This window comes from Hypomesus transpacificus, unplaced genomic scaffold, assembly GCF_021917145.1.
Source record: "Hypomesus transpacificus isolate Combined female unplaced genomic scaffold, fHypTra1 scaffold_84, whole genome shotgun sequence".
In the NCBI taxonomy this organism is placed as follows: Eukaryota; Metazoa; Chordata; class Actinopteri; order Osmeriformes; family Osmeridae; genus Hypomesus; species Hypomesus transpacificus.
The window spans coordinates 155,758-175,441 of record NW_025814038.1 but is presented as its reverse complement, the minus strand read 5'-3'; the positions used below and the strand labels follow the sequence as shown (position 1 = coordinate 175,441).

Genomic DNA, 19,684 nt, shown 5'->3' with positions numbered 1-19,684 from the left:
CACCAGGTAGGCAACTCTATTTGAAGCTCGTCGCTGTTGATCTAGAAGCTCTGAAAGCCCTGTCTTTTAACACCTGTTGGCGCGTCAGTATTTCATCCAAGACGTTCTCTGCAACGCCATCTGCCAGCCACAGGACAACCGCTGAGACTGCTGTGGAGTGAGAATCCACTCCTCTGAAATTTGTGTCAGAAACAGGCCGGTTTATTATGGAAGCAAATCAGTGACATAATGTTTTGAATTTTAAAAGGCATTGACTACTTCATTTTGAAATTTAAACGCCACTGAATTTGTTGGTTTTGAATTCACCTCTAACATTTAAATATGAATTTATTTAAATATAAATTGAAATTATTTATTCTGATTCTGATAAAAAAATTCAAGGTTCGGAAATTCAGGTTGCTAAAATTTGAACCGTAAGATCCCAAAAATACAAAATTAAAGCTTGAGAAATTCAAATACAAAAAATTTCAGGCTGCTCAATGTTCAAATGGTGAAATTCAGATCCAAAATATTCAAACACTAATTCGAACAGAACAATTTCCAGCCGAAAATATTTGAGGCGAACAGTTTTGAGCTGAAATAATTTTGATTGCAACATCCGGGATACCTAAGATAGGCAAGGCCTATCCTGCAGCTCCACCTGGATGAGAGGGTCCTGAGGAGAGAGGCCTGCAGCTCCACCTGGATGAGAGGGTCCTGAGGAGAGAGGCCTGCAGCTCCACCTGGATGAGAGGGGCCTGAGGAGAGAGGTCAGCAGATGGGCCCTTATCAGAGAAGTGAGATGGTTCGATTGCATTCAGGCTTGATTGCCTTACCTATCCATGGTATCCTGGATATTTCAATCTGAATTTTTTCAGCTCCTCAAATTTGAGCAACCTGATTTTCCGAACCTTACATTTTTTTATCAGAATAATTTTTTTTTTATCGTCAAAAACATTTTGTCACTGATTTGCTTCCATAGTTGATAACCATCACTACCTGTTTGGTTCTTTGTCCCATGATGAAGGACCTGTATTGTTGTTAGTACTGGGAGGGCGTCAGTTTCCCCATCTAGATCTGTTCTGTTACTGTAGCTACAATCAAACAGTAAAAACGATACATGAACACAATTAAACACATTTAAACAGATGAGACCAGGCCTATAAGAAAATGTCCGCAACCATAATGTCAATTATCCGCTGCTCCGAGGTAAGCCTCCTATCGATCCTCCCATTAATAACGTCTTCTTTGCCGTCAGTCGATATGTTTGGTAAGCAGAGAGAGGATTAACATAGGCTATATTTTACAGTTGAGGTGCAGTCCTTCAGTGGTGGAGATGGCCCTTTACGCTGCATTGCTGCTACTGTTCGTGATCTGTCGCTCTAAAACCTTCTCAGGCCAAAGTATTTCAATGTTTATTCCCTGTAAGGATCTCCTCCTGACTTTCATTGAATGTTTGCAGACTTGTCAGCACACAGTTTCTTTTTAGAACATTCCAGAAATGTCTATCTTCCCAAGGCCTGGCTGGTCAACATCACTACACAGATATAGATTCTTTTAGAATTGTAGGTGTCGGAAAATATAGGTTTTATAGAATCCTACCGATATTCAGAGAGTTTGGCTGAAACGATGCAGCCATGAAATATGTGAAAGGGTATATGGAAGCTCAAACATTAATATTCTCTCAGAGCTGAGGATTAATGATCGGTCCACATGCACGTCTGCAGATAGAGATGTCAACACTGATGTCAATCCTAGTTATGTAATACCATGTCTGCAATGGCTGAATGATCATGCTGTGTTTCTGCTTAGGACACAGCATGGACGTGCCTGGTATATTGTGTACTGTATGTGTGTGACAGAAAGAAGAGAGAGAGGAAAGGAGAGGAGATGAAGAAAGGAAGAGAGTCAGAGAGATAAACCATCTCTATGATTGTGTTGACCAGCGTCATCTGTCCTGGTTCTTAACTAGGTTGCAGAATGGCATTCATACATATTTCACACGTTCATACATTCATACATACACACACACACACATAAATAGCTCACTGGATACAATCCACACAGGAATCCATTTTGGCTGTTGATTCATGCGTTGTGTTTCCTTTTCTGATGTGCTGTGTGCAGATTAGATCTATTTGTACCAGCTTCCTGTAGTTCCTTCCCTCCTGGCTTATGTAATGGGGATGTGACTGTGTTTAGTGTGTTTGGTGTGTGATGGATTCATATTGTATGTGGAGTATGATTCACAGCTCTCTGTACACCTTCTTCATCTCTCAGTGTGTGTGTGTGTGTGTGTGTGTGTGTGTGTGTGTTCACGCGTGCAGCATGGAGGGAAGAGAGGGGGGGGGGCTGGATTTTTCAAGGCCCTGATTGGCTGAAATCTCTTCATTGGCAACTAGAAAACGTGATCCAGCCTGCAGAGGCACTGCAGCGGAGACTGCAGAGAGAGAGAGAGAGAGAGAGGGAGAGAGAGACATAGAGAAAGAGAGAAAGCCTGGGGAGGAGGGGCGGTGGAGAAAAAGCTTGCAACAGCAACCGAGAGTCAGAGAGAGCGAGCGCGCACGAGAGCGAGGGAGAGAGAGGCGACACGCACACACACACACAGAGACAGAGCTAGGCAGGAGCATGCGCGCGCGAGAGGGTGTGTGTGTGTGTGCGAGCGGCAGAGGCACATTGACGGGAGCCGAGGCAGTGCAGCAGGAGAGAGAGAGAGAGTCGCGCTGACGAATGACAGCAGCACGATAGTCCAAGAGGAAGAGCGCCTGGAACCAGAGAGAGGACGAGAAAAGACGCGAGTGAACCGCCAGTGAATATCTGAAGACCCGGAGCCCGGAGACCAGGAGAGAGAGAGAGACATAGAGAGAGAGAGAGAGAGACATAGAGAAAGAGAGAGACATAGAGAGAGAGAGAGACATAAAGAGAGAGAGAGCGAGAGAGCGAGAGAGAGCGAGAGAGAGCGAGAGCGAAAGCGAGAGAGAGAGAGAACAGGGGGTGGGAGGGATGGAGATAGATCGGCCAGCCACAGCACTGCGCGGAGGATCCAGGGGCAGGGAGGGAGAGTGAAGGACAAAGACGAGCGCTCAGAGGAGGAGAGGAAGTTAGGAGGAGAGGGAGAGCTGCTTGTTCGCCCGCTGGAGTGACTCATCGGCCCCGCTGACAGACCGCTCCCTCCATCTTTCCAACCTGCCTTCTTTCGTCCTTGTGATACGGCAGGAACGGAGACCTTATCTCCCCTTCGCCTCCCTCCTCCTCTCGGAAGCAGTGAACCTTTCCCACGTCTGTTTTAGGGAGCTCGAAGACAACGTTCTCGGTCCCAGACTGTCAGCCGAACTTCGAGGAATAACAGGAGCGCTTTCACATCCGAAACACGACAGGACTGTTCATCTTCCTCGACCTAAGCCCACACAACACCGATTTCCTCCCGGGCACAGCGCCACGACAACGCGGACGGCGAGGAGTGCGTCGACAGGAAGGAGCAGAGAACCAGGCGAGGTGAGATGGAGGAAAACATGAGCGTCAACGTGTGTGCAGAGGCGCAGGGTCTGTGTCCTGTGTGTGTGTGTGTGTGTGCCCCAGCGTGTGTTCGCAGATCTGTGTTTATCAATGGACATGTGAACGTGTGTGAATGTGTTTTTGTCTCAGGGGTCGTGTGCGGATCTATGTGTGTGTGTGCGTGCGTACGTTTCTTTGTCTTTGTTGCATTCCAGGTTGTGGTTGCAGAGGTGGTTGCATCACAAGCAGTATTCTAAGGACACACACACACACACATGCACGTTCCTCTAAATAGATTCTGTCAATGTGTTTACTGCGCAAAGGGTATCTTGAGGATATCTTGATGGTATCATATCTCTGGAGGTTATGACACTTGACAGACCCGCCCCCCCCCCCCCCCCCCCACCAGCCCCCCCCATAGAGAGACAGGCAGACAGAGAGGGCAAAGGGGGGGTGGGTGTGGGTCGTGGGTGGGGTGTGTGGTGGGGCGGGGGGGGCGAGGCAGGAACTGCTTGTTCTGTAGCTGTCAGCGTGGTACAGAGTTCTCCTTATTGACCGTGCGGCAGCGGCGGCGGTACTGGTGCAGTCTCAGTCTCTGGCTCTGCCGTGTTGCTGTTGCATAACCAAGGCTGCTGGTGCACCCCTCCCACATGCAGCGCTCAGAACCTGCTCTCTCTGACGGAGCCAGGGACCAGGGCTGCACACAAACACACACACGCAGGCAAGCACAAAACATACACAAATAGGCATACACGCGCATGCATTCGTATGCACACACACACACACGCACACATACGTATGCACCAAAACACACAAATAGGCAGATCCACGGCGGTGCCACGCACGCCCGCTAACGACCCCGACCTCCATCTTGTCTCGCCGTCCCAGCCCGGCGTGGCGTGATCACCGCCCTCGTTCATTCACAACCCCCAGCAGCCAAAGCCTGAGACACAGCCTCAGCGAGAATCAATAGTCCCCGGGATATTGACCCTCGTAAATCTCCCTCCCAAAGGCCGTGTGTGTGCGGAGGAGCTGTTATGGTTATGACTGTTGTGTTTCTGCTGGTGTGGATCTCTCGGGCTCCCCGGGGAGCCTTGCAGCCCGGGCAGGCAGGCTGGCAGGACGGAGCGTCAGGATGGGATGAATCCAGGAGGAAAATGGCTGATTGTCTGCTGGAAGTGACGGGAGATGAATTCTTTCAAACCCTCTCGACCCGCCTCACACCACTGAGTCACAAACCGCTGCCGAAGCTGACACGGATTAAGTGAGAACACAACAGAAAACACAAATACATGGACAAAAAAAGGGAATTTAAGGAACATCCCACTTGATGTGCGCTTGTGATTTGATACATAGCAAACATACCGTTGATACAGATATTGATGTATATTCCAGAATTTGACCAGCTTTTAAGACAAATCAACAACTAAACAACAAGAATGTCGACCCCCTTAGCGCTGTGTCGACAGCAAACATCACCACCTGGGGGGATGTTTTCTCCCTGATTGCGTTGTTTTCATTTCGGCACTCCGCAATTCCCACCGCAAATCAGCTCTGACTGATCACGTAGAAAGCTGAGGATTAGCGTGAGGCAGCTCCCTGCCCATCATGTTTATGTAATCATCATACATGCTCGCCCCCACGGACGGAGGTGGAGATACGGGGCATGGAGGTGGACACCCATGTGTGAGCAGCGGCTCCCCCCACTAGAGTGCTCCTGTGTGGGGGACAGAGGCTGCACCACCAGGCCCGCTGGCCGGGCGGCTGGTTCCAGTCATAGGGGTGATCGTCTGATGTACGAGGAGGTCGAGATGGAGGGAGAGATAGAGAGAGAGAGAAACTGGGTGGGGGGGGGGGGTAGGAGAGATATGGAGAAAGAGCAATGGTGATAGAGAGATAGAGAGGGTGGATGAGAGAGAGAGAGATGTAGAGAGAGAGAAATGGAGATAGAGAGAGAGAGAGAGAGAGAGAGAGAGAGAGAGAGAGAGAGAGAGAGAGAGAAATGGAGACAGAGAGAGAGAGAGAGAGAGAGAGAGAGAGAGAGAGAGAGAGAGAGAGAGAGACAGGCAGCTAGAGAGATAGTGAGCAGACAGGCAGGTGGGTGATAGTGTCTCTGACTAGGAGGCGCCCTGCTCCTCTCAGCTCTCCGCTCTGCACAGGTGGAATGCTTCCAGGAGGGAGGGCGGGGAAGAGGACTGGACAGAGCTTTTTGTGTGTGTGTGTGTGTGTGTCTGGGTCTTTGTGTGTTGATGTGTTCTAGTGGAATGTAGTGGGTGGCATACTAGTTTATGTGGGAGGGCAGCATGGGGGCGAGAACGATGTGCTGTGTGTGTGTGTGCGTGTGTGTGTGTGTGTGTGTGTGTGTGGGCCTGTGTTTCCGTGTGTTTGCAGGTTGAAAGCAGCTATTCTGGCCGTTTAGGACTGAGATCTGGGATGGGCCCTCAGATCAGTCGTCCTGCCAGAAAACATCTCTTCTCTCCCTCCCTTTCCTGCCTGTTTGTGCTGACGAGGTCACATGGGCACATGATTTCATTAGCTTAATTCCAGGGGATGAGGAGTGTGTGTATTTTGTGAGTGTGTGAGTGTGTGTACAGTATGAAGCTACCGTTGGGCTGCTGCAGATCTGCTGCTCCTCCATGTTGAGATAAACCGAGACTCTTACATAACCGGAAAAGACCGTGGACGAGTAGCCTGCCTATGTTAGCTCCTCCTCCACCCCCCCCCCCCACCCCCCCCTCACCCAGTCACCGAACTAGATTTGAATTTGCGATGGCTAATCTCCGAAAGAACCCTGGATATCGGTCATTCGAAGTGCGAAACAGTCCCCGAGTCCCTGTGTGACTTGGCTAACATGCATGGCGACGGTGTGTGGTGTTTGGTGTGTGTGTGTGGGGGGGGGGGGGGGTGTGGGGACTGGAAAGATATGATATGGCAGAGGATGTGTATGGATGTGGTGTGCGGAAAATGAACACCTCATGAACTTCCATAGCCGTTGTTCGCCTGCGTTAGGAACCACACGCATTTGTCTGTTGAATTCAAGTGACACAAGCCGTGTTTCTGCCTCGTCTGAGTCAGTGCCTCGTCTGAGTCAGTGCTCACACCTCTTGGCTGAGCTGGTGTGGGTGAGCGTTAATGTGTGTGAAAGGGAGAGAGAGAGGGTGAGAAAGGGGTTATTTTTGGAGAAGTGTTGCGGCACTGCGGAGCCGGAGGGAGGTAGGCTAGCAGCTCTGTCTTTCTGCGACCGACGGTAGGATGGATGGAGCTGCCGTTCCAGAACATTCCAGACCGTCACACACACACCGTCGACATACATCTCCATCTGTAGGAGATGGGATGGAGGAGGAGAAATCTGCGCGGCGTGCTTTGTATCATCGTGTGTGTGTGTGTGTGTTTAAGAGTGTGTGTCCATTTGGGGTAGGTGTTAATGGATTAGAGCTCTCTGGCTTGTGAGGAACAGCAGTCACTGCTGTGGAACGCCAGCAGAGGTTGTGGTAGAAAACCCACTGTGGAGGTGCTCGGATGAAGACTCCATAAATAGAAAACAGGATGTCGCTGCTCTTCTTTTGTGCTCCCTTTTTTTCTTTCTCTTATTCCCTCCCTCCCTCTCTCTCCTTTTCTCTCTCGTTCACTCTCTCTCCTTCTCTCTCTCTCTCTCTCTCTCTCTCGCTCTTTCTCTCTCTCTCTCTGTCTCTCTCTCTCTTTCTCTCTCTCTCTCTCACACTCTCTCTCTCTCGCTCCCTCCCTCCCATTTGCTCTCCTCTCCTCGGCATGTAGGTCACCTCCCTCGTTCTCCATTCTCTCCTCCGGCATCACGTCTGTTTAGAGCGCCGTCTGGAAGAGAAGAGGTGTGTCATTCCCCCCCCCCCCCCCCCCCCCCCCCCCCCCCCCCCCCCCCCCCCCCCGCTGCTGGCCTCACCACCAGCCGCCCATGATGCGTCCCGCACGTAGCCCAGGTCCATTCATACTACACCCCCAGATGCTGCACTCACATATGACTACCACATTCCACAAGAAGCCCCCTCTTGATCCCTCTCGTACTCCCTAGCTTGCTCACACACAAACACATACACACACACACATATACGTGTTACATGCAACCTCTTCACAAAGCAGGAAGTGTAATGAGGGCTGACAGGATGCTGGAGGCTTGAGGACAGTGGAAGACTCACCGACAGCACCCCCTTGTCTCCTGTTGTGCTCTCGCAACACCACGGGCTCAAGCTTCGATAACGTAAAAACAGAATCGCTCGCGAGCGGTTCATTGTGATTTCAAAGGAGAAGGCGACATCCTCTGATGCCGCCTTCTCCCTACAATACCGTTATCTTCACAGAACAGACTTTGTGGTCATTCGTGCCACATCATTGTATACATTTTTGATTTTTCCACCGTGTTAACGTGTGAGGAAATGACTAAGCAGGGTGGGGAGTGACTGCAGTTTCATATCTGGTTTGTAATAATTCAATCCACCAACCCTGTCCTCTCCTCTCTCCCCCTAGGGTAGCTGTGTCAGAGGGTCTTTGAGGACATCTGCTGCTCCACCTGACCACCTACTACATCTGCTGTCCCGGAGTCCCAGAGGGGCCGGGGGTAACAAGGACACAGTCATCCATCAGGCCCTTATCAGCCTTCAGTCTGTTCGCCTCAAGTGGAAGGACTGACTCTGGAAGTCAAGCGCCCCTTCACCCCCACCCTCCCTCCCTCCTTTGAGGGCTGGTTTCGGACCAGAGGAGCCATTCCAAGAGCTTTCCGTTGCCCTCTGGAACGTTCTGGAACGCTTCCCAAATAAAGACCCCCCTACTGCCTGCGTTATCAGCTTGCCACCAAGGGGGCCAAGATTTTGCTTTGCCACATTGGACTAAGAACAGAGAGGGCTGTCTGCAGGTTGTTCTTAGACAAAAACACACACACACAGACACACACACAGACACACAAAGACTGTACCACAGCTTTGAAACAGGAAGTAAGTGTTCCTGTTCAGCGACCACGTGGAAACAAACTCCTTGACTGGTTTGCGTCAGCTTCCCCTGGTCAGATCGAAAGAGGCAACGTGGGACTAGATGACGCCAGTTTCCTAGAACAGCAGAAGAGCTCTGTACGAGGCGAACAACAAACAAAAAACGCCTCTGAACTCGAAACTTGCCATTTCTAAACTCTGTATGTGTCGGGGTCAACGTCTACTGTGAACACTTGAGATTATTTATTGCTGTTATCATTGAGAACATATCCCTGTGTATCCATGCTGCTTGTTGCACAGTTGTGGTGTTGAAAGGCTATTGTACATATCTCCTGATCGTGTCTATTACAGTGTGTTCCATAAGCGACTGCCCCCAAACAGGGTCTCGTGTCCCTAAAAGCCACAAAAAACGAACTGTTGAGCTGACCGACCGTTAGCCTGTACAGCTGGACTGTTATCCCGGCTCTCTATCAGCGAGCTGTTATCAGCACACTGGGTTCCTGTGTTCCAGGAATACTGCACTAGGGTGTGGAGCTCCAACCAGCCTCGTCCGTCTGCCTGGCGGGCTCCGGGTTCCAGGGCCCTGTGAAAGCAAAATGGACAGAGCCATTCGTCCTCACGTCCCCTCGAATGGCTGACCGCGAGACGCCCTCATCCGTGCACAGCCCACCTTCGCCCTCGGTCCCAGACCCAGATCCAGGCTTGGGCCCGGTCTGAGAGACTCCAGCCACCACCCCCCCCCTCCCCTTCCCCCCTTCCCCCCGCCCCCTCTCTCTCTCAGACAGACTCCCTCCAGCGAGCGAATGTCCTGCCTCAGGCGCCAGACCGTCACCATCCCCATGGATACCGTCAAGATCATCCAATCGGAGAAGTTTCCCCGGGAGTGTCCTGTGCCCGTCACGCAGCCTCGCTACGTCCCTTCCCCCAGGGTGGCCTGGGATGGAGGGGGCGAGGGCGAGATCATCGTCAACCAGGCGTGCAGTGACCTGGCCCTGAAGGTGACAGGGAGCACCATGGCGGTCGCCCCCAGGCCCATGATGTCCCCCCAGGTGGCCCATCGGGAGCAGAGCTTCCAGGCCCAGCGCAAGGCCGGCACCACCACCGACATCTGCTACCACCAGTTCCACTACAAGATGGAGGACGTGATCGTCAACCAGTACGTACTGCGCTCCAACTCCACCTCGTCCTCCGCCTCGTCCTCGTCCTCGGGCTCCGCCATGCCCTGCGAGCCCCTGGACTGTCCCACCTGCGGCCACGCCTACAACTTTGCCGGCAAGCGGCCGCGCATCCTGTCCTGCCTGCACTCAGTGTGCGAGGAGTGCTTGCAGATCCTCTACGAGTCCTGCCCCAAGTACAAGTTCATCTCCTGCCCCACCTGTCGCCGGGAGACAGTACTGTTCACCGACTACGGCCTGGCGGCCCTGGCTATCAACACCAGCATCCTGAGCCGCCTGCCGTCTGACCCCAACGGCCCGGTGCAGTGGGGCGGGGAGGCCGACCGCAGCTGCTACCAGACGGTGCGCCAGTACTGCCAGTCGGCCTGCACCTGCCACATCGCCAACCCCCTGTCCTCTTGTGGCATCATGTAGGTGTCGGAAGCCCTCCTGGCAAGGCTGAGCACTGTCCTACCTTCCCCCTCCCCCTCCTCAACACCCCTGCCCTCTCCCAGTCCCGTCCTCCCTCCCTTCCTTACCCCCCTTCCTCTCTCTCTCTTCTCTCTCATGTACATACAAACCGCACCCACCACAGATGTATCTATATATTTAATAGCACAGGTGGAAGCTGTCTGGGACTGAAATGGAATCGTGAAGTGACACTTGCTGATGAAACAGAGAGATAAAGCAAATAAATGTATTTTATGTATGGACTGATTCCTGGACTGAATCCTGGACTGAATCCTGGACTGAATCCCTTTCACCCTCTGTTGTTGGGATGTGTTTGTCTCTTTACATGGGAATGCCCAGGGAGGCTCCTCCCCCTCAACCTAGGCTCCTCCCTCTCAACCTAGGTGAATAAAAACAATAAACAAGTTGAACAAACAACAAATCCAACCAGCTGTTGTTTGGTGTACTGGGTATTCTGGATATTCCCTTCTCTGGGGCAGCACATATACAGGAAGTTGGCTGTCTTGGTGGGTGACGTGCTACTGTTAAGGGTTAGGTCAGTGTAGGAAGTGTCTCAGTGGTTACAGCATTTTGCTGCAGATCAAGTGTTCACAGGTTCAATTCCCCCCCAAGAAGTTTGTGATTGACTGAATACAGCATCATTGTTAGGCATAAGCAGGATCAGAATGAGGGACTGGATGACTGTTAAGAATACTAAAGAAAAGGACGAGAGCAGATGAGGTGTGTCGTTTTCTGGCTTTATTATATCTTCCAGTCAGAACTTTTGCATTAGAGGTTGATTGACTTAAGTATACCATGTACAAGAACGCCAGTACAGCTTAAAGTTACATTTACAAAAGCAGCGATATAAAAAGATATAAAACATTTTACACATTTATCGGAGAATAAATTATTTGGATACAAATGGAGCAGACAATAAATAAACAAATACTTCAGATGTTAACAGGAGTGGAATGGCAGGATAGGCCGGATGAAGGGCGGGTTTGTGTCGGTCAGCTGCGATGTCCTGCGACAGCCCGGTCCATGATCACTGGAGCCGTTTTGCTTCTTTTAAACAAGTCGCCCACCCAATTTTTTATGGATGGATGAGTCTGTGAGCTTTGTTAAACAGAAAGAATCAAGCGTGAGAAAAACTACTCAAGATGGTTTGGGTGAGGCGTTTCAGAATCTGGGACTAATGTGTGTTATTGTACACACAGGATTTTGGCTGTTTCTGGGTGAAATATTCCCAAAAGCGGATGCGCGGGCCAAATGTGCTCTCTCATTGCTGCTTCCAAGCACACAGTGCATTAGCTATGGCCCAGTGCACCTGCAACATAACTGGCTGCCATGTTGTTACAGCCAACACAGTCCTGATATAGAGTCACTGTGCGGCAGTCCAACTGACTGAACAATGCATTCGTTTCTCCTCTAGGGGTCACTGTTTTTAAAAACCTCAACACTTTTTATATTTTACCTGTTTTTCTCTTTTGAGAATGAATGTTTAAATCCTTCTCGTTTCAACGAGCTAATCTTCAGTTTCCAAGACTTGTCTTTCGTCGCTGTGTCTCCCTTTGTTTTCTGCTGATACAAATGTTGGTCAGCATATTTAGACAGATGTGCCTTACAAGCAACAAAAGCTAAGTATAATCAAATGGTACGTCTCAAAACAGACCAATAGAGCCATGCCTTCAGTTCTAAAGAGTGGGATACGGTAGGGTTGTACTGTAGGCTTAACATATGAACAGGAGGCCTTTACCAACAATCTTACCTGCGTTTTGTCGTCTTCTTGTTCCAGCAAAACGTCGCTGTTCAGACACTGCCGCCTAGTGCCCATATTTACCGTCCCTGCGGAAGACAACGTTTACAAATGTTGGTCCTTTTTGAATTTCCACCCACGTGCACAGAAGGTCATTGAAACTAACATAGGCCTACACACACACAACTTGGACGATTGACAAACGTACTTTTATTAACGTAGGCCTACTTACTTTGCCGCTGTTGAGATAAGAAATGCGTGTCCGACATTGACCTTTGACGAAAGTCACCTTGTCCGTCTTCATTTTGACAAGGTGGGAGGATGGAAATGTCAGTGGTTTTATGTTTTGGACTCTGCTCGTTCTTTTCATTTACTTTACAGTCATGTCGGTGGGTTTCGGTGATCTGAGTCATAAAACAGAAAGGTGTTACGAACAGTACGCCCACACATGACGACTAGGCTACTTCATTAACTTGGCTGAAGTTAAGCATTCCTTTCCCAGGACGTCATCATCTTACCTGACTCAGGAATTGTTGCGCCCGGACAGAATCCATTTCCATCTGTAGCCTTTGGTTTTGCAACCGTAATTTGGCCATTTCCTCCAACACCCGACACAATTTCTCCAAATAGCCTAAGCCAGGACTAAGACCCATACTGATTTCTTCCTGGATAAAACAAAAAATAACGTGTTTAATGAACAGAACTCTAAACCTTTATTACAAATAGCCTCATCAAATCGTGTGATTCAAAAGGCTATAAACACATTATTTGCCAATAATGTATTATTACAATAAAACCTTAGTTCATGTTTTAGATATTTCCCTGCAGGCCTCTGCATAACTAGATAACTACCCATTCATTTGAATCAGGTGTGTTGGAGCAGGGAAATATCTACAACATGCAGGGCAGGGGGTACTTGAGGACCAAGGTTGAGAACCACTGCCTTAGTTGAACAAAGATAATTCTAACAAATACTCCATAATACACACGTTTAGCAAGGAATACACCAGTGTAGGAATGTTAAAACCAAATATTAATTTGGACTTTGAACCTCTAAAGATAACAAACTAAAAGCAGGTAGTCAAAATGAAAATTGGCTTTAAATGGTGTTGGAATTTGCCGGATTCATTCAACACATCACCTAGCTTGTGTTGCTATCACATACTGTGGTTGAATCAGTCATCGCAGGGGCACAGATGAATAGAGAAAGAAGAATATTTCTGTATAGGATAGGAATGTGTTGACGGCCCATAGCAGGAAATAAAGGATATCTACTCTCAGAAAAACGGTATCATCTCTACCATCTGCCCCAGAAGGCATGTCTGTCAGGGGTCGGCAGAAGCACCGCACACACGCACATCCACGCTCCTCACGCTTGTGGTTCAACTAGACCGACTGGTTCATAGTACAGCTCCAACAAAGACTGATAGACTGGTTTGCAACATGACATAAGACATACAGTCTAATTAATAGCATGTCTGGAACTGTCTGCTACTGTCTATAACTGTTTGCGTGTGTGAGTGAATGTGTGTGTGTGTATCAGATACGATTGACATGAAAAACACATGATGGCCTTTGTACTAGACCCAATCAGATTGTTTCAGTGAAAGACTAAACAATGATCAGTGAGCATCAAGAACAGCTGGCTGGACCAGGAACTCACCTCTGTGTGAACAGACAGCCTGTCCTGATAGAGCGACTGGGGTCGTTTGGGTCTCTCCCAGGTCTGTTGTCTCCCCTCCGCTGGTCCCACCTTCCTCCCAGGACCCAGACTCCCTGACCTTTGACCTGTCCTGACAACCTGGGAGCTCTCTGTGCTTAGGGAGGCCGTGTCGCACCGTTTCCGTGGCGCCTGGTCTCCGGGCAACGGCGTGTTCTTCTGTCTGCCCAGCTTCCTGTCCGTGTCTGTCCTCTGCAGGGCCTGCTCCAACTTGAGGTGCATGGCCACGGCATGTTCCGGAGAACCCAGGGGAGCTTGGGCTTCAGTGAGACCGAGCGACAGGGAGGAAGAGGAGGACGAGGACGGGGGGAGGTCGGGTGACCTGGGAGGACAGGGGGAGGACAGGGGGAGGTCAGGTGACCTGGGTGGGGAGGGGGAGGACAGGGGGAGGTCAGATGACCTGGGAGTAGAGGGGGAGGAGGAGACCACCACCTCTCCTCCTCCAGCGCCCACCAGGTCTGAGTCTGTATCCGTGGTCGTCCCAGGGTAGTGTGAGGAGGGCAGGGAGAGGACAGGAGGCTGTGTGTCCATCCCAGGGTAGTGTGAGGAGGGCAGGGGGCTCACAGGGCTGGCCATCTCCAGCCCAGAGTCCCCGGACTCAGACCTGAGAGGAGAGCTGGGGTGAGGTTTAGACAGCGGCTCGCTCTCCGACAGCATGAAGGAAGCCCTGGAGTCCGTGTCTGGCCACTTCCCCGCAGTGTCTGGGACGACTCCCTCTGACACCCAGCTCTCCAGAAGGTTCCCAAAACTGCTGTACAGATTCATCTCCAAAAGCTTTGGCCTTCTCCTCCCCAATGCCAAAAAGTCCTCTTCTTCCCTCCTTCTTCTTCTTCTTCTTCTTCTTCTTCTTCTTCTTCTTCACTCCTTCCTCAGTCGTGTTTACTCCTCAAGTTACGTGAAGAAGACACACAGCAGCATGGGAACAGTTGCTACTGGTTCGGGGAACTGACTCACGAGTGAAGTAACACAGGTGAGTCTGTGATGGTGTATTTGAAATATTCTGTCAGTCTGCCTACATTCTCTTGTCACGCCTCCCTATAAATCTTGCTGTCAGAGAGCTACTGATTGAAGCAGGCTGTTTCCTGTTGAAACTGACTCACCTGAACACCTCTTGACCCCTGTCCTATACAACAAACATGATAAAACTCAGGTATGAGACTGGCAAGCTGTTAAATGGCTCAGCCAAAACTAAATGAGTCTTTACATTACTTACAAAGGTGCTTCACAAACCAGTCAGCGTGGTAGTTAAGAAAACTAAAGAAGGCCTGCTTAAAACATCAACATTGTATTTGACTAGGATTATATTCTTTTTGTCCACAACAACGCCCTGATCATGACCTTGGCTGAGAGATCAGCTCTTGTGATGACAAGAAACAGGGAAGATGATTGAGGGGTGAGAAGGTACTAATATAGAACAAACCTAGACATACCGACAGGCCTTGTAAGGTCTGTGACTTATCTCACACAAAGCTTTGTCTAAAGACCACATGGCATGTGTGAGATGAGACTGAATTCCGGTGTGCTGATAAAAATCTACATTCCTGATGGCAAGTGAATGGTGAGGGTATGTGTCACTCAGTCATAAGCAGCACCATACGTGATGACGTTTACATTCCAACAGTCACTTACAATGCTCTGTAATTTGGAGTTCGTTATCATGTGTAGATACCCGCAGTAACATCATGTCTGCACGTAGACTCGAAGTTGTCTGACAAATAAGCTGCCTGACACGTGATATTATTATTAAGTCCATGCTCTACGGCCCAGTGACGTCAGCAGAATATTGTAGGCTGTGCATTACGTTCTGCGATGTATCGTAATAGCAACTAGGTTGACAGCTCGTTGACGAATGATGGATGATTATTTTTGTAGTGCGGATTAGTTGCCACGCTCGGGGACTTTCACTAGATGTCAGTGTAGGCAACAACTTGTAAACAAGTTGTGCAGTAAATTTATTCCCAGTCGATTCACAATAATAAAAAGTAAATAAATAAATAACAATAATAGCAATCCTACTACAGCTACTACTGCTACTCTTAATAATAATTATAGTTTTCTTATTTAGTTGAGGGCGTATTTAGCCTATGTAAAAACATGGACAGAAATGTAAGGTTGTACTTACAAGCCTAACAATTAAGAAACACGCTATGCATACATTAAATGTAGAAATAGCTATTCTATCATATTTCAGATTTTGAATGTAAATGTTTTTTCTTTATTTTTTTTCCTGCGAGTCTACAAAATAATGTAGTAATTAACTGTTTGTGATTAAATGACGACACAGCTGCCCATCTACCTCATAATGGCCCCACGGTGACGAAATAATAGAACCTTGACCTTAGTCTGAACGATGACATTTATCTCTTCTCAGACCCGACCTCTAGCAACCACCTGCAAACACAACTGCACTGTGTCTTGGTTTGCACTTGTGTCCGGCGTCGGCGGGATTTAGCGTCCAGGCAATATGGAAGAATTTCCCCCTAAATTTAGCAAGGTTCTGGTGACACCTGATCCACAGTACATCCCGGGGTAGGTAAAACATAGACTTTACCATACAAAATAAACACATAATGCACACATAAGGTTGAGACGTTTAAAACAATACATAACCCTATTGCCTCATGTTGTGTTGACAGTTCAAATGTGCCTACTCTGCACAAAGTGAGTAGGATACAATTCAATGCTGGTGGGCTATTCATTTGTTTACTATAACTTAAGTGGCGTAATGAAAACGGTATCTGAACCAAAGCGAGCGCACAAAAACGTGCAACAACAAGCAGTCAGTGAGGTCGAAAGTATTTAGTGACAGTGATATCACCAATGGCAACCGTTCCTGGGGAAAGAAACAACAGAGTCTATAAAACATTGCGTCATGGAGGCTCGTTCTCCAACGTCTTTGTGCCTTATGGCTTGAATCAGTAGCCTCTGTTACACATCCAACTGCATCTGCTTGTCCCTCAGGTATGCAGGTTACTGTCCCCAGCTTAAGTACAATTTAGGGAAGACCTATGGCCAGCTGACCGCCAAACTGCTGACGTCTCCGGAGGTTGCGTGCTCGCGGCGCCTGGTCCTCCATTCGGGCCGCTTCCCGTCCACGGAGACAGACACGGGCCCACGCGACGAGATCTGGAGGACTCAAAATGGAGAACGCAGGAACCTGGAAAGGATGATTCCGGGATACACCGGTGCGATTAATCCCCACGCACGCAAGTACAATATGTTTCAAGGTGAGCACCGGTTTTGAAGTGTGTTTCTGTGTGTTTTTAAAAAAATACAGGATTTGTACCAAAAAGCCAGAACTATTTCTCACGTACATACGCGGAGACGTGTAGAGAGGCACTGACAGAGTTCGACAGAGACCAGCATAGGAGGGCTCGTCTGCGGTCAGCCAAGCCACTTCTAGTAAACAAAACCTCAACCTCAGGGAACAAAGTAAGCACACACACACACACACACACACACACACACACACACACACACACACACACACACACACACACACACACACACACACACACACACACAAAGCTCATGGTTTTCCCTGATTAATATTGCAAGGTGAAGATTCAATGTCAGTTGTGTGTAATGTATCCATCACACACTCAACTGGGGCCGACATGGTAGGCCAGGGGAGCACTACAATCAGTGCCACCTCCCGTTTACACCAATTACAGCCTTTGCTGGTTCACAGTCATTATCCCAGCACAGGTGTACTGTAACAGGAGGGTAATTACTGTTAGAAGCTTGGCTTTATCGAATCAAAACTATCCTTGTCTTTGATTGTCTCACAAGAAACAGCATAGCCACACTGGGCAACCAAAAACGATTTTATACTATATTTACATTTAGTCATTTTCATTTAGTCACTATATACGTGTGCGTATGTGTGTGTGTTTGTGTGTATGTCAGCAACTAGAAACCCCTTTGACAGCCATCTCGAAGGAGCCCGCCCCCTACAGGGCAGACTGCTGGACACCCAAGGGGTCACCCTACTTCATGGATGACAGCAGCCCCCACAAGTACTTCATCTCCGGTACAGAACATCTCATCCTCATTCGGCTGTACCGTCTACAACGTCCACACACAGCCACCCATTGTGCACAAGCCTCAGGGTCGACTCTGTTCCTCTTATGTCCTGTGTGCAGGCTTCACAGGCTATGTGCCCAAGTCCCGCTTCCTGATTGGGTCAGGATACCCTATCACAACAAACAAGGCTCTGATCCAGTTTGGGAAGGAAATGAAGAGTGATGTCACGTCCGTGCGCTTGCGAGGGGAGGAGCCAGGGAGCCTCCCGTCTCTGCCCACGGTGTACTCCTCCAAGCACGGCCTGCTGCCCTCCTACACAGGACACGTCCCTGGTGGGTCCCAGCAGACGCCACCGCACCACCACCAATCACTGACATGACCACACCACCACCAAACACTGACACCACCACCAATCACTGACATGACCACACCACCACCAAACACTGACACCACCACCAAACACTGACACCACCACACCACCACCAAACACTGACACCACCACCAAACACTGACACCACCACACCACCACCAAACACTGACACCACCACACCACCACCAAACACTGACATGACCACAAAACACTGACACGACCACCAAGACTGACATGACCACAAAATACTGACATGACCACAAAACAACAACATCACCACAAAATACTGAGATAACCACCAACACTGACATCACCACAAAATACTGAGATAACCACCAAGACTGACATCACCACAAAATACTGAGATAACCACCAAGACTGACATCACCACAAAATACTGAGATAACCACCAACACTGATATGACCACAAAACACTGAGATGATCACAGATGATTTCTGCACAGTACAGGGCTTCAGAACTGAACTGGACTCTTGTGTTCATAGATTAGCATCAGTTCAGTCTCTGTGTCAGTCTAACAGGTAAGTGTGGTCCTTTTGTCCACAGGTTACAAGTTCAGGTATGGGCAGACCTTCGGACAGCTTACCCACAATACACTGGGCCTCAGGGGCTCCTAGAGGAAGACGGAGGCCTGGTGATGGAGCCCACAGCCATGAAATGGATCAATAAAAGAATACACAGAGCATGAAAGTGTTAGTCCTACTCAAGAAATGTACAGGTCTTGTATTTTTTTGAATGGTTCTCAAACCAGGTAGACGCCACTGCACCGGGTCAAACTGTATTCAGCAAGTGAAGGAAAATGTGGGGTGAAATTGAACATGAAACGATACAAATGAAACCGTTCTTTAAGTTAGTCTTTATTTGCAAAGGTTGATTGTCACGGAGCACCTAGTATATTAGAAGGACCTCATTCAAAGGTTGTGGGTGAAGGATACTGAGGTGGGGGCTGATTAACTCACAGACGTCACATTATTACAGATACTGTTAAACTAACTCTTTACCCTCAGACAAGTGGAGAGACACACTTTGCTGGTTGTCTATTCTTTAGCTCAAAATCAACCTGTAAGAGTACACTTTCATGTACTTTTTGTGCAAAGTAGCTCCAATCGAAACACTATTCATCTAACCATTCCACAAATCTAGATCTACAGTACATACATTAACCTAAATATGTACAAAACAATTCTGTCATACAAAAACACCATCGGGGAAAGGCGGTGACGAAGATCTAACCACACAACACAGGAGTAAAGTAGCACCTTGTTTTATCAGCGTTTTTATCTTCACATGCACGCGAAAAAAAGAACCAAGAAAAAAATAAAGAACCATGCAACGTGTAATTGGATTTGTCTGGTGTTTCTCTAAGGCAGCATCCTAACATAGGACCAACCAGTGTAGTAGGCTTGTGCATGGGGTGTTTGGCATCAGGAAATACATCCTGCCTGTGTAGCTTTCATTTCCTGTGGACCAGAAGCAGACCTGGAGGTTGTTGGGGGGTCGGATGGCTGAGCGGTTAGGGAGTCGGGCTATTAATCGGAAAGTTGCTGGTTTGATTCCTGGCCGTGCGAAATTACGTTGTGTCCTTGGGCAAGGCACTTCCCCCATACTTGCCTCCGGAGAATGTGGAGAATGTCCCTGCACTTACTGTAAGTCGCTCTGGATAAGAGTGTCTGCTAAATGACTCAATGTAATGTTGTTGGGGCTGGAGGGTGTCTGTGAATGCAGAACACTCACAGACAATCAATCCATCAAACTTT

At 48.9% G+C, this 19,684-nt stretch overlaps 3 protein-coding genes across 5 annotated transcripts; 2 read left to right on the top strand and 1 right to left on the bottom strand.

The window, feature by feature from the left end:
• The first annotated feature begins 2,444 nt into the window (after window positions 1–2,444).
• Window positions 2,445–11,052, top strand: rnf208 (ring finger protein 208). 2 transcript variants are annotated; one of them, XM_047017875.1, is made up of 3 exons: window positions 2,445–3,474; window positions 7,249–7,319; window positions 7,972–11,052. In XM_047017875.1, the coding sequence occupies exon 3, from the start codon at window positions 9,233–9,235 to the stop codon at window positions 10,016–10,018; it is 786 nt and encodes a 261-aa protein (XP_046873831.1). In that variant the 5' UTR covers window positions 2,445–3,474; window positions 7,249–7,319; window positions 7,972–9,232; the 3' UTR covers window positions 10,019–11,052. The 2 variants fall into 2 exon arrangements, with proteins under 2 accessions (XP_046873831.1, XP_046873830.1); XM_047017874.1 differs by lacking the exon at window positions 7,249–7,319.
• Window positions 10,778–14,506, bottom strand: si:dkey-106l3.7. Of its 2 annotated transcripts, none has more exons than XM_047017869.1 (6): window positions 13,456–14,506; window positions 12,311–12,457; window positions 12,025–12,196; window positions 11,805–11,881; window positions 11,511–11,617; window positions 10,778–11,152 (listed from the first exon to the last, which is right to left on the bottom strand). In XM_047017869.1, exons 1-6 carry the CDS (start codon window positions 14,275–14,277, stop codon window positions 11,047–11,049), a joined length of 1,431 nt encoding a protein of 476 aa, XP_046873825.1. In that variant the 5' UTR covers window positions 14,278–14,506; the 3' UTR covers window positions 10,778–11,046. The 2 variants fall into 2 exon arrangements, with proteins under 2 accessions (XP_046873825.1, XP_046873826.1); XM_047017870.1 differs by having other exon boundaries at window positions 11,511–11,614; window positions 13,456–14,505.
• A 1,331-nt stretch (window positions 14,507–15,837) lies between these two features.
• Window positions 15,838–19,609, top strand: fam166b (family with sequence similarity 166 member B). The gene is made up of 6 exons (XM_047017871.1): window positions 15,838–16,041; window positions 16,474–16,697; window positions 16,790–16,944; window positions 17,422–17,545; window positions 17,658–17,870; window positions 18,474–19,609. The coding sequence occupies exons 1-6, from the start codon at window positions 15,977–15,979 to the stop codon at window positions 18,542–18,544; spliced, it is 852 nt and encodes a 283-aa protein (XP_046873827.1). The 5' UTR covers window positions 15,838–15,976; the 3' UTR covers window positions 18,545–19,609.
• Window positions 19,610–19,684: the final 75 nt, after the last annotated feature.